The following is a 14,084-nucleotide window of genomic DNA, read 5'->3' as shown; positions in this document are numbered from 1 at the left end:
CACCTTTATCTGTTGGATCTGAAAACCAAGCTGAGGAAAATCCCGTGTCGAAGGAAAAGCGTCCAAAGAGGGTAGAGTGGACGAAGGAAGACGAGGAAAAGCTGGTGAGTGAATCGTTTTTCATTTATTTAATCTTGATTTTTTTAGTTTACTTATATTATAGGTTTTATTGTAGGTTAATGCTTGGTTTATGCATTCTAATGATCCCATCTCCGGCAACAATAAGAGCGGATCAAGTTTCTGGGGCCAAATAGCGGCAACATATAACTCCACCTCCGACCCTATCCGTCATCGAACCGCCAAGCAACTTAAAGATCATTGGGTCACCTACAATCGGGAGGTGACCAAGTTCAATGGATTCTACCTCCAAGAAGAAAGGTTGCGTCGGAGCGGAGCTGACGATGCAATGGTCATGGATGCAGCAATGGCGAGGTTCGAGGGTAAAATGGGGCATCCATTTAAGCGCCATCATTGGTGGCAAGTTGTTCGCCACGAGCCCAAGTGGTCAGCAAAGCATGGTCTTGGTAGTGGATCTGATTCGACTGCGAATAAGAGAACCCGACTCGGAGTCTCTGGTGAATATAGTTCTGGAGGCACTGAAGACACCGAGGAGGAAGTGCCTCGACCAGTGGGGCGTGATAGGGCAAAGGCGGCTGCGCGAAAGACAAAGACGAAGGGGAAAGGGAAGGAAGCCACGAGCAGCGAATCAACAAGTGAAGCATTCAAAATGAAGAACTTGTGGGGTGGATTAGTGAAGGCCAAGCTTTTGAAGCAATGGAACATCCTAAAGGGCCGATCAACCAGAGATATGGACCCGGCTGAAAGACGTACCCATGGCAGGGTCGTAAAGATGGTCGAAAAAGAACTTGGTCTGCTAGATGACGAAGAAGAGGAACCGGAAGCGGAACGTGAAGAGGAGGAAGATGAGGATGAGATCGAGGAGTCCGATTAGAGTTATGTAATTTTATTTTAATTATCATGTCATTTTATTTTAATTATTATGTACTTTGTAATTTTTAATTCAATAAAAAATATTATGTTGTGTGTTTTTCTGAGCGTTGAAATAAATCCGCGTGAATTACTTAATTCTGAAATAGAAAAGCTGACGTGGCTATAGCCTGAGGCTGTAGCCTGCTGCAGCCTGTGCACTGGAGCAGCAAGAGCGAGAGTGGAGGCGAGAGCTGACGTGGCAGGGGCGAGAGGAAGGCTGTGCACTGGACTCAGCCTAAGGCCAGCACACTGCTGATGTCACATGTTAACGTGAGCCATACGATCGTAAAGGCCGTGAGTCAGCATTTGACTTTTGTACAATATGATTTGAGCTGGTTGGAACTTGGAACCGAGGAATTACAAAGCACCAGCAAAAAAAAGTCCAGTCCAGTCTCCAAATTTAAACCTAGGGGATGTTTGGTTTAAGGAATTACTCCATCCAAAATATGGTGGTGTATCATGGGTCTATTTCTTAAATTTGGTGGGATAACCTCATTCCTCATATTAGTACTAACTAGCTAACTATAAAGAATAAAGTGATGATGGATTAACTCATTCTATTCCACAAGCCAAACACAAAAAGTGAGGAGTGAGAAGATGATGGACTAACTCATTCCTCAAATCAAACAACCTATTAGAGTTTATGGAAGCGAGCGCACCAAAAACGAAATCATTTTCTATGGGAAAAAAAGTTGCCGCATATAAGTTTCCAGAGTTCACTAACAAATTGCTTTTCATCAATTTTTTTCGCCTTTTTAAATCGTGTCCAGTGATAAATTAAAGAACAAATGAACAGTTTATACTAAAAAAGTATTTATACCGTCTAAAAAGTTTTAAATCGTGCAAATGTGGTGGCACTGATCACTGTGGATTATTCAGAGCGATCGCACGTGTCGTCTATTCCAGTGAGCAGTCGAGGCCTCTTGCTGGTCTGCGATCGGGATGACGACTGACGAGTGTCGTGTCTGATCTCGTATGTGACGTGTCGTACAGCCGCACACAGGGAATACGACTCCGCATCCACTCGTGCGCGGTGACGTGTTCAAGTGTAGCACATTAATTATCCCGCAGTATCCAGTATCGCTGCATCACTATGCTCGAGGTAAATGATTAGATGCCTGCGTACGAGCGCGCATCTCTGACACGCTAGTTTGATACAGGTAAATGATTTATCCTGTATTCATCCATACATTCTGATTCTCCTGTGTATATATACGAACAGTAGCTCACATAAAGTTGACCCATAGGGTGGTTTAGGATAAGGTAATACGGACAATTAATCAGATGGATACTGAATTTGCTCGATAGGGATTGGATGAAAATATCAAAATTTTGCTCTTCAATGAAAACTCTTAAATTACCTAGTTACCCGTGTAAAGAAAAAAAACAAATAAAGAAGAAAAATTGGAATGGTACTGGCTCCATATTTTTTAGCACCGTTCCTATACTACCTATATATGTTACTTCTAATGTAGTTTTATCTCGTCTTATAGATGGTCTGTGTTTTCTCCAACCATTGTAAAAATTCTTGTTATTTAATTCTTTTACCAAACGATGAACTGCGCGGTAAATTTTATCCAGATCTTATGAAGTGGTTAAGCTTGTAGGGTTAATTGAACCGAAAGTTGAAGTAGAACGGACAGAAACTACCCTACCCAAAAATGTTACAGACTATTCGCTTCAAATTAAAGTCTTCTGTTTCGACTGTTACAGTTGCTGTCGAAGCAGTAGAAGATGGGATTAAGCTTCACTTTTCATTCAGTTAATCAGTTCCCTGTGAATCTAAACGCACTCACTTGCCGGCAGCGCACTCCCACTCCCACCGGTTCCGCCCTGGTCTACGTTCTGTCGTTCTGTGGCTGAGCTCCAAAGTCCAAAGATTAGTGAATCCAAAAGGCGACCAAACAGATCCCCCGCTCCTGTGCTCCGCTCATGTTAGAGAACCCCCTGGGAAAACGCAGCGGAGAAACTCTGGAGATCGAAACCCCGGCACGCAGCTAGGCGAACTGCACGCAACTGCAGGTCGACGTCTGATCCATTTCTTGTCGCTTCAGCTTCTGGTGCTGGTCTTCTTCCAGTTGCATCCTGGTTACCTGGTGAGGGTCTTCCTCGACCGACTCGATTCGAAGGATCGTTCTTGGTTCTTGACGCCTCACTCTCTCTGGATTTGCTCTTGCAGTGTCAAGGGGCGGTTGGTGTCTGGTGTAGTTGGAGGGCAGAGCTTCGCGGGCGGCGAAGAAGAAGAGCAGCAGAGAGACTCTGCTGACACTGACCGAGGGAGGTATGTTATCTGCGTGTGTTTACTCAACGTCACTTGCTAACCGGACAGAAGGAAAAAAAAAACATACTGGAATCTCTTAGCACTTGCTGATTGCTCTAAGCTTCTAACGTACCTCATGTTCCTTACCCCGAAATCAGATATGGCGAGGAAGCTGAGAGAGTTGCTGCAGAAGAGCGGCAACCGCGTATGTGCCGACTGCGGCGCACCTGATCCCAAATGGGCGTAAGAGTACTCTGCTCTTGACTCCAACATGTTATCATTTCGATATGAAGCATGGGTGGGCAGATATCTGGACATATTAGGGTTCTTGTAATTGTCAAGTGTTTTTTTTTCTTCTCCTTTTTAATCCCAATGTCATGCATAGTCTATGCTCAATCTTACATCAATGTCCCGTTGGCTACTTCACTCCTTGCGAATAACAAACTCTGTTCCTGCAGATCGGCTAACATTGGAGTATTCATTTGCCTAAAGTGTTCTGGTGTTCACAGAAGCCTCGGGACACATGTTTCAAAGGTTATTCATTGTAGATAGAAATAAAGCTAATTCTTGCTCTTGTGCACCTAGTATGAGTATGCGAGTGAGGTTCTCTTGTTTCAATTGGCTTTACAACGACCTTGTTGATAGAAGCAGAACATTTTTAAGTTGCAAGATTATTGTATTCGCCTTTTGTAGCAAGAGGAGCTTAAATTCTTTTTTCAAAGTTGCTATGCATTGTAGCAGCTTGAAATGTTATGGCTGAAGCCAATATCTGCTGCTTGACACAGGTGCTGTCAGTCACACTAGATCAATGGACGGATGATGAGATCAACTCCATGATAGAAGTTGGTGGAAACTCTTATGCCAATGCTATATATGAAGCATTTCTGCCAGAGGGCTATCAGAAGCCGCATCCAGATTCTAGCCAAGAAGAGAGAGCTGATTTCATCAGGTACCTGGGATAACCAAATATTTTGCTTGGGGAGTATAAAGAATTACGGTGCTATCTAAGAGTCACCGAGTTTAGTTTTTGACAGCATTTAGCTAGCCATTCAGTTTAAAATATAAGGTGTCTTTTGTCTGAACCACTATAGCTATTCTGTGCTTTACAAGCTCATTAATTGAAGAACTTGGTATGAATGAAAATACAATCCTGTGAATGAAAGATTTGATCAGTACTTTCTTGATATAGTAACTGCTGAACACTGGTAGTTTTTGCAACCTCTCAGGTCGAAGTATGAGTTGCAAGAATTCCTGAAGCCAAGCCTAAGGTTAGTTTCCAGCAATAAGGGCTCTTTAGAGGCGACCAGCTCTCGAAAGCATATGGATAATTCTGTGTCTCTTTCTGCTAGTTTCAGCAGTGAGGTAAGTTTCACTTAACTGCTAGTTAAATTTTGCTGTATAAAAAGAGTCGGTTTCGACCTTCAATGACACGATGCCCTTTTTAGCATCCTTCGCTTCATATATTTTTCAGGCTGGAATGGTTGAGTTCATTGGAATACTAAAAGTTAAAGTGATAAGAGGGACTAAACTAGCTGTAAGAGACCTGATGAGTAGTGACCCCTATGTTGTACTGACCCTAGGACAGCAGGTATCACATTTCACCAAACTGATTAATCCTAGCTGATAGATTCCTGATTGTTTATCATTGTCTCGTTCAGATCATTTCAGCTGACAAACATCAGCATTGTTCTCTGCAGAAAGCAAAAACTTCTGTGAGTAAACGTAATCTGAATCCTGTTTGGAATGAAGAGCTTAAGCTGTCAGTTCCCCAGCACTACGGGCCTCTGAAACTTGTGAGTCCACAGTCCTTATTACGAGCATTCTAACCATAGACTTCAGATTCGGAAGTACATTGATAACGGCGTCTAACAGACACCTTTTCTTCAATCTTTCATGACCCAACCCAGCAAGTGTTCGACCACGACATGCTATCGAAGGATGACGAGATGGGTGACGCAGAGATTGACCTGCAGCCGATGATCAGTGCAGCTACAGCGTTTGGCGACCCTGATCTGCTCGCGGACATGCAGATCGGCAAGTGGCTCAGGTCCCCAGATAATGCGCTGGCAAGGGACAGCGCCGTCAATGTCGTTGGTGGCAAGGTCAAGCAGGAGGTCTCTCTGAGGCTGCAGAACGTGGAATCGGGGGAGGTGGAACTGGAGCTGGAGTGGATACCACTCAATCAGTAGAGTTTAAATCCACCTGTAGGCTATATGTGATGCATGTTTCATGTGTGCGACACAAGTCCTGATGCTCTTGATCATCTTCAGTTTGTCAGGGTGCCTGCAGTGTTGTAGACTATCTTTGCGGTTGTAGAATCAGTGTCGGAGCCCGGGCACCTTGACTGGCTCGGCAACTCGGTACAATGATAGTTTGAGGACTCAATGACTTGTTAGTACAAGTATGAGACTGTTGTTTGTATGCGTTTGCTGGTAATGAAATCTTAGGTGGGGGACCCTCCCCCTCAACTTTTTAATTGACTTGTTAAAAGAAAAGGACTCAATAACTTACAAGTCATAACTCATGACAATCTTGATTCAATAAAATTTCCCTTGTCGAAAAAGAAACTTACAAGTTATAACTCACCTAATCTGTTGTTCATGAGATTGTAAGCAATGGAAGATTACTGTTATAGCTGTAAGATCTAAGCAATAAGTGTGCCACACGTATTGAGCTGTGATTGAAGCTATGCCGTTATTTTTTTTTCTAATATCCACATCATTCATTCATGTACACACTGTTGTTTTACTGAATGTTACAGGTTAATAAACAAAAAAAAAAACTGCACATCCATGGAACAAACTAATTAGGCAACTCCTCATTTATCGAACATACGAACACAAGGATGAAAATTTGCCCTAATGATTCAAGTTTATGATAAGTGATTATCAATAGAACAATGTCTTGGGTTGAGCTGGACGAGCTAACTAGGACGTGAGTTTGTGCCACGTGTCTCTTGACTTGTGGTGTGTAAGTGTGTAGTTCAAAGGCAGTGGTCGACGACGAAAGTAAAGATCATGCGGGTTTGTGCCAATAAATCGAGAGCGGTGAAGGAGGAGCGTCGAGGCTTGATCAAACCACTGTAGAAGTCGGGCGACTACCTGCAATGGCTAACACCTATGGATACCGACCCCCACAAGGACATAGCAGAGCAAATCATGTCGTCGACACAATTGAGGGCTGGTGGAACGTGTCTAGAACATATGGGTTGTATATGGAGTACACTATATGTGGTAGTTTGGTATGGTTTTGTGGGTTTGTCCTTAAAATATGGAGCACGGTTTCGACGAGAATCGGAGGCGACATGTGGAACCATCGCATAAGTTGCGTCGAATTGAGCATATCTGTGAATGAACTTTGGTCTTCAGATTTGCGCTTTTGGAGTTCGATCATTATGCTTTTATCTAAGTGGTTTAACTCTAGAATATCTAGGGGTATGTTAGAAATATGAAATAGTCTCCATAAATAAGAGATGGTTGCCCCCAATCAGCTATTTCTCTAGCTTCTATCTAGCAGTGTAGTTTTTAGAATTTCTTTCTTGCTAGGCTACTACTGAGATATGTAGATGTTTTTAATAGACTATTTTTTATATGTATATTTTGAGATATAGGAAGTGTGGCCCTTACCTTACCACAATAGTTCATGGTGACGTGAAATCCATTTCCGTGCTCCTTTGAGTTCTTGAAGTTATAGCTTTGCATTTTTCAGTTTCAATCCTCTATTTTGATCTTTTGTTGGATGATTTAAATCGGAGTTCTTGGGTCCATTTGGTTGGATAAAAACGTGCAAGGACCTCCAAGGATTGCTCCCACCAAGTAGTTTGGGGAGATTCAACATGAACACGGAAATCCAACCTCTTGATCGATTTTGAGAAAACCCTAGTTTTAAAGCGTATTTTCAACTTGTGGTTGAAGTTTTAATCTTTTAGAGCTAAAATTTTGTATATACTTTTAAAACTTTCATATGAAGGTGTGTGCAAAAATTGAGATAATTTAGAGTTGTTTTAAATTGTTTTTTACATTTGGAACTTTGGTTCGGCCTGCTGGCAACATGCAGAGCAGCTCTGCTGCTCATGGATCAGCACTACCAGGGAGCAGTAGTGTCGAGTGTCAGTACTGATGAGATGGAAAACGATGTGGTGGCTAGGGATGGCAATCGGGTGGGTAGTACGCGGATATATAGTTCGCGAATCCATACCCGCGAGAAAAAACTCAACCTATACCCGTACCCATAAACGTTCGTGGGTATGGATCTCTACCCATACCCGTACCCGTCGGGTATCCGCTATCCAGCGGATACCCGTTACCCGCCCGCCCACTACAATTTTAGCATTCAACATCAAACAACAATTTTATCATATTTCAAAAACAATTATCATTCCATCATCATCAAATAATAATTTCAGCACCAATCAACATGTCATAGGTAAAAATTGAAAATTAAAATTTAGGATAACATATTAAATCTAGATGGCCCACATGTCATATATCCATTGGGTAACGGGTATGGATACTGGATATCCATACCCGCGAAAAAATTATCCGCGGATACCTTATTATATCCATAACCGTACCCGCGGATACCAAATTCCACCATACCCATATCCAATGGATAATTATCCGCGGTTATTTACCCATACCCGTACCCATTGCCATCCCTAGTGGTGGCTGATGGCGGGTCGCGTCCGCCTCGTGTGCATCATCTGAGCGATCGTGTATATGGGCCGGACCGAAGAAAGTGACCTGTTGGGCGCCTGCGTGCGCGAGAATAGCTGGGCCTGGTTTGGCAGCTTGTAAGCAAGTAGTACTTATGCACTGCCTGATGGAAGGGTCAGGATTATGGAAAATATGAACAACTATTTTCTCTCTCATCAGTTTTCCATCTCATCCGTACTGACATCGAGCTCCACCCAGCGGTGCAAGGGAGTAGTAGTGCCGCTTGTGGAGCAACATTGTTATGCTCTCCTGGGTAATTCACCGCTTTGAGTGTTTTTAGAGTTTTGGGTGCCTGTTTTGGAATATATTTGTTTCTTTGGGTTCTTATATACAGGGCTGTTTCTGGGGGTTGCCGAGGGTGCGGCCGCACCGGGCCCCCTAGCTACTAGACGTTAGCATCTTTTTCTGCTAAATCTATCTATTCTAGACACAAATACGCAAAGAGCGATTGCGCTATCAACCAGTCTCGTTTAGATTATTAAACTAATATCTCAATTACTTATCGAATACTCTATCCGTTTCAAAATAGTTTAGCTCTTGATTTTTATATTTATATTCAACTAGATGATTATGAATCCGCTAAAGAAGCAAAACAAATTCTATTTTAATATAGAGAGAGTACTATTTACTATATATATAATGGTTGCATCGACAGAGAGAAGCTTTTTAAAATTGAAATATTTTTGTGAACTATTTATGGCCAACAATAACTCAAGAGAGATTAAATGACTTGGTGATTCTATATATTGAAAAAAAGTTGTTGGATGAGATTTATCTCAATGATATAAGCGATGACTTTGTATCACAAAATGTTAGAAGATATTATTAATGATACCAGATAACAAGTAAGTGTTTTTCTAGAGTATCCAACCACTAGTTGGTTGTCGTGTTTTTGGTTTGACCTCTTCATTCCCATTAAAGTAGAGAGCTCAAGTTGTAGATTTTGGAAACTTTCGCTCGTGCACTTTGAAAGTCGCCTAGAGGGGGGCTGAATAGGACGAAACTGAAATTTACAAAGTTAATCACAACTAGAAGTCGGGTTAGCGTTAGAAATATAATCAAGTCTACAAGAGAGGGTGCAAAACAAATCGCAAGCAAATAAAGAGTGTGACACGCGGATTTGTTTTACCGAGGTTCGGTTCTTGCGAACCTACTCCCCGTTGAGGTGGTCACAAAGACCGGGTCTCTTTCAACCCTTTCCCTCTCTCAAACGGTCCCTCGGACCGAGTGAGCTTCTTCTTCTCAAACACTTGGAACACAAAGTTCCCGCAAGGACCACCACACAATTGGTGTCTCTTGCCTCAATTACAAGTGAGTTTGATCTCAAGAAAGATTGAGAAAGAAAAGAAGCAATCCAAGCGCAAGAGCTCAAAAGAACACAAGCAAATCTCTCTCACTAATCACTAAGGCGTTGTGTGGAATTTGGAGAGGATTTGATCACTTGGGAGTGTCTAGAATTGAATGCTAGAGCTCTTGTAAGTGGTTGAAGTAGGAAAACTTGGATGACTTGAATGTGGGGTGGTTGGGGGTATTTATAGCCCCAACCACCAAACTAGCCGTTTGGTGGGGCTGTCTGTCGCATGGTGCACCGGACAGTCCGGTGCACACCGGACATGTCCGGTGCGCCAGCCATGTCACCAAGGCTGTTGGATTCTGACCGTTAGAGCTCTGTCTTCTGGGCCCGCCTAGATGTCCGGTGGCACACCGGACATATACTGTAGAGTGTCCGGTGTGCCAGCGCGCGCGTGCCTGACTTCTGCGCGCTTCTGGCGCGCATTAAACGCCTGCAGGTGACCGTTGGCGCGAAGTAGCCGTTGCTCCGCTGGCTCACCGGACAGTTCGGTGTACACCGGACAGTCCGGTGAATTATAGCGGAGCAAATTCCCGAAGCTGGCGAGTTCCAGAGTCGCTTTCCCCTGGGGCACCGGACACTGTCCGGTGTACACCGGACAGTCCGGTGAATTATAGCGGAGCGCCTCTGGATTTTCCCGAAGGTGAGGAGTTCAACGTGAAGTCCCCTGGTGCACCGGACACTGTCCGATGGTGCACCGGACACTGTCCGGTGGCACACCGGACAGTCCGGTGCGCCAGACCAGGGCACACTTCGGTTATCCCTTGCTCTCTTTGTTGAACCCAATTCTTGGTCTTTTTATTGGCTAAGTGTGAACCTTTGAAACCTGTATAACTTATACACTAGAGCAAACTAGTTAGTCCAATTATTTGTGTTGGGCAATTCAACCACCAAAATCAATTAGGAACTAGGAGTAAGCCTAATTCCCTTTCAATCTCCCCCTTTTTGGTGATTGATGCCAACACAAACCAAAGCAAGTATAGAAGTGCATAATTGAACTAGTTGCAAGATTGTAAGTGCAAAGGTTGCTTGGAATTGAGCCAATATAAATACTTATAAGATATGCATGGATTGTTTCTTCAATTTTTGACATTTTGGACCACGCTTGCACCACATGTTTTGTTTTTGCAAATTCTTTTGTAAATCCTTTTCAAAGTTCTTTTGCAAATAGTCAAAGGTAAATGAATAAAATTTTTCGAAGCATTGTCATGATTTGAAATTTTCTCCCCCTGTTTCAAATGCTTTTCCTTTGGCTAAACAAAACTCCCCCTTAATGAAATTCTCCTCTTAGTGTTCAAGAGGGTTTTGATATATCAATTTTGAAATACTAGTTTCTCCCCCTTTGGAACATAATAAGATACCAATTTGAAATTTCCAATTGAAAATCATTTTAAAATTAGGTGGTGGTGCGGTCCTTTTGCTTTGGGCTCATGCTTTCTCCCCCTTTGGCATGAATCGCCAAAAACGGAGTCATTAGAGCCCTTAGAATTACTTTCTCCCCCTTTGGTCATAAATAAATGGGTGAAGATTATACCAAAGACGGAGTCCTTCTCTCCCAAAGGTGGAGAGTGGCTCAGAGCGACGGCGAAGGATGAGTTACGGAGTGGAAGCCTTTGTCTTCGCCGAATACTCCAATTCCCTTTCAATACACCTATGACTTGGTTTGAAATAGACTTGAAAACACATTAGTCATATCATATGAAAGAGACATGATCAAAGGTATATAAATGAGCTATGTGTGCAAATTAACAAAAGAAGTTCCTAGAATCAAGAATATTTAGCTCATGCCTAAGTTTGTTAAAGGTTTGTTCATCAAGAGGCTTGGTAAAGATATCGGCTAATTGATCTTTAGTATTAATGTATGAAATCTCGATATCTCCCTTTTGTTGGTGATCCCTTAAAAAGTGATACCGAATGGCTATATGTTTAGTGCGGCTATGCTCAACGGGATTATCCGCCATGCGGATTGCACTCTCATTATCACATAGAAGAGGAACTTTGGTTAGTTTGTAACCGTAGTCCCTAAGGGTTTGCCTCATCCAAAGTAGTTGCGCACAACAATGGCCTGCGGCAATGTACTCGGCTTCGGCGGTAGAAAGAGCGACGGAATTTTGCTTCTTTGAAGCCCAAGACACCAAGGATCTTCCCAAGAACTGGCAAGTCCCCGATGTGCTCTTTCTATTGATTTTACACCCCGCCCAATCGGCATCCGAATAACCAATCAAATCAAAAGTGGATCCCCTAGGATACCAAAGCCCAAACTTAGGAGTATAAACTAAATATCTCAAGATTCGTTTTACGGCCATAAGGTGAGCTTCCTTAGGGTCGGCTTGGAATCTTGCACACATGCATACGGAAAGCATAATATCCGGTCGAGATGCACATAGATATAGTAAAGAACCTATCATCGACCGGTATACCTTTTGATCGACGGATTTACCTCCCTTGTCGAGGTCGAGATGCCCATTGGTTCCCATGGGTGTTTTGATGGGTTTGGCATCCTTCATTCCAAACTTGCTTAGAATGTCTTGAGTATACTTTGTTTGGCTAAGGAAGGTGCCCTCTTGGAGTTGCTTCACTTGAAATCCTAAGAAATACTTCAACTCCCCCATCATAGACATCTCGAATTTTTGTGTCATGATCCTACTAAATTCTTCACATGTAGACTCGTTAGTAGACCCAAATATAATATCATCAACATAAATTTGGCATACAAACAAGTCATTTTCAAGAGTTTTAGTGAAGAGTGTAGGATCAGCCTTTCCGACTTTGAATCCATTAGTGATAAGGAAATCTCTAAGGCATTCATACCATGCTCTTGGGGCTTGCTTGAGCCCATAAAGCACCTTGGAGAGTTTATAAACATGGTTAGGGTACTCACTATCTTCAAAGCCGGGAGGTTGCTCAACATAGACCTCTTCCTTGATTGGTCCATTGAGGAAGGCACTCTTCACGTCCATTTGATAAAGCTTGAAGCCATGGTAAGTAGCATAGGCTAATAATATACGAATTGACTCAAGCCTAGCTACGGGTGCATAGGTTTCACCGAAATCCAAACCTTCGACTTGGGAGTATCCCTTGGCCACAAGTCGTGCTTTGTTCTTGTCACCACACCATGCTCGTCTTGCTTGTTGCGGAACACCCATTTGGTTCCTACAACATTTTGATTAGGACGTGGAACTAAATGCCATACCTCATTCCTAGTGAAGTTATTGAGCTCTTCTTGCATCGCCACCACCCAATCCGAATCTTGAAGTGCTTCCTCTACCCTGTGTGGCTCAATAGAGGAAACAAAAGAGTAATGCTCACAAAAATGTGCAACACGAGATCTAGTGGTTACCCCCTTATGAATGTCGCCGAGGATGGTGTTGACGGGGTGATCTCGTTGGATTGCTTGGTGGACTCTTGGGTGTGGCGGTCTTGGTTCTTCATCCTCCTTATCTTGATCATTTGTATCTCCCCCTTGATCATTGTCGTCATCTTGAGGTGGCTCATCTTCTTGATCTTGTCCTTCATCAACTTGAGCCTCATCCTCATTTTGAGTTGGTGGAGATGCTTGCGTGGAGGAGGATGGTTGATCTTGTGCATTTGGAGGCTCTTCGGATTCCTTAGGACACACATCCCCAATGGACATGTTCCTTAGCGCGATGCACGGAGCCTCTTCATCACCTATCTCATCAAGATCAACTTGCTCTACTTGAGAGCCGTTAGTCTCATCAAACACAACGTCACAAGAAACTTCAACTTGTCCAGAGGACTTGTTAAAGACTCTCTATGCCCTTGTGTTTGAATCATATCCTAGTAAAAAGCCTTCTACAGTCTTAGGAGCAAATTTAGATTTTCTACCTCTTTTAATAAGAATAAAGCATTTGATACCAAAGACTCTAAAATATGAAATATTGAGCTTTTTACCGGTTAGGAGTTCGTAAGATGTCTTCTTGAGGATTCAGTGTAGATATAACCGGTTGATGGCGTAGCAGGCGGTGTTGACCGCCTCGGCCCAAAACCGATCTGAAGTCTTGTATTCATCAAGCATGGTTCTTGCCATGTCCAATAGAGTTCTATTCTTCCTCTCCACTACACCATTTTGTTGTGGCGTGTAGGGAGAAGAGAACTCATGCTTGATGCCCTCCTTCTCAAGGAAGCCTTCAATTTGAGAGTTCTTGAACTCCGTCCCGTTGTCGCTTCTAATTTTCTTGATCCTTAAACTGAACTCGTTTTGAGCCCGTCTCAAGAATCCCTTTAAGGTCTCTTGGATGTGAGATTTTTCCTACAAAAAGAACACCCAAGTGAAGCGAGAATAATCATCCACAATAACTAGACAGTACTTACTCCTGCCGATGCTTATGTAAGCAATCGGTCCGAATAGATCCATGTGTAGGAGCTCCAGTGGCCTGTCGATCGTCATGATGTTCTTGTGTGGATGGTGAGCACCAACTTGCTTTCCTGCTTGACATGCGCTACAAATCCTGTCTTTCTCAAAATGAACATTTGTTAATCCTAAAATGTGCTCTCCCTTTAGAAGCTTATGAAGATTCTGCATCCCAACATGTGCTAGTCGGCGGTGCCAGAGCCAGCCCATGTTAGTCTTAGCAATTAAGCAAGTGTCAAGTTCAGCTCTACCAAAATCTACCAAGTATAGCTGACCCTCTAACACTCCCTTAAATGCTATTGAATCATCACTTCTTCTAAAGACAGTGACACCTACATCAGTGAATAGACAGTTGTAGCCCATTTGACATAATTGAGATACAGAAAGCAAATTGTA

At 42.9% G+C, this 14,084-nt stretch overlaps 1 protein-coding gene across 2 annotated transcripts; it reads left to right on the top strand.

The window, feature by feature from the left end:
• The first annotated feature begins 2,771 nt into the window (after nt 1-2,771).
• LOC100283383 (uncharacterized) lies at nt 2,772-5,726 on the top strand. Of its 2 annotated transcripts, none has more exons than XM_008649678.4 (9): nt 2,772-3,086; nt 3,170-3,271; nt 3,409-3,493; nt 3,709-3,784; nt 4,036-4,199; nt 4,477-4,612; nt 4,722-4,838; nt 4,933-5,043; nt 5,158-5,726. In XM_008649678.4, the coding sequence occupies exons 3-9, from the start codon at nt 3,411-3,413 to the stop codon at nt 5,437-5,439; spliced, it is 969 nt and encodes a 322-aa protein (XP_008647900.1). In that variant the 5' UTR covers nt 2,772-3,086; nt 3,170-3,271; nt 3,409-3,410; the 3' UTR covers nt 5,440-5,726. The 2 variants fall into 2 exon arrangements, with proteins under 2 accessions (XP_008647900.1, NP_001356591.1); NM_001369662.1 differs by having other exon boundaries at nt 2,833-3,086; nt 4,948-5,043; nt 5,158-5,724.
• The last annotated feature ends 8,358 nt before the right edge of the window (nt 5,727-14,084 follow it).

Source organism: Zea mays, chromosome 6, assembly GCF_902167145.1.
Source record: "Zea mays cultivar B73 chromosome 6, Zm-B73-REFERENCE-NAM-5.0, whole genome shotgun sequence".
NCBI lineage: Eukaryota > Viridiplantae > Streptophyta > Magnoliopsida > Poales > Poaceae > Zea > Zea mays.
The sequence above is the reverse complement of the archived record's forward strand: the minus strand, read 5'-3'. Positions and strand labels throughout refer to the sequence as shown.

Excerpts from the sequence above, each read along its gene's own strand:
- LOC100283383 (XM_008649678.4), top strand. The coding sequence starts at position 3,411 with ATGGCGAGGAAGCTGAGAGAGTTGCTGCAGAAGAGCGGCAACCGCGTA. Across the intron at positions 3,494-3,708 it reads GCACCTGATCCCAAATGGGC|ATCGGCTAACATTGGAGTAT; the intron begins GTAAGAGTACTC and ends CTGTTCCTGCAG. Across the intron at positions 5,044-5,157 it reads ACTACGGGCCTCTGAAACTT|CAAGTGTTCGACCACGACAT; the intron begins GTGAGTCCACAG and ends GACCCAACCCAG.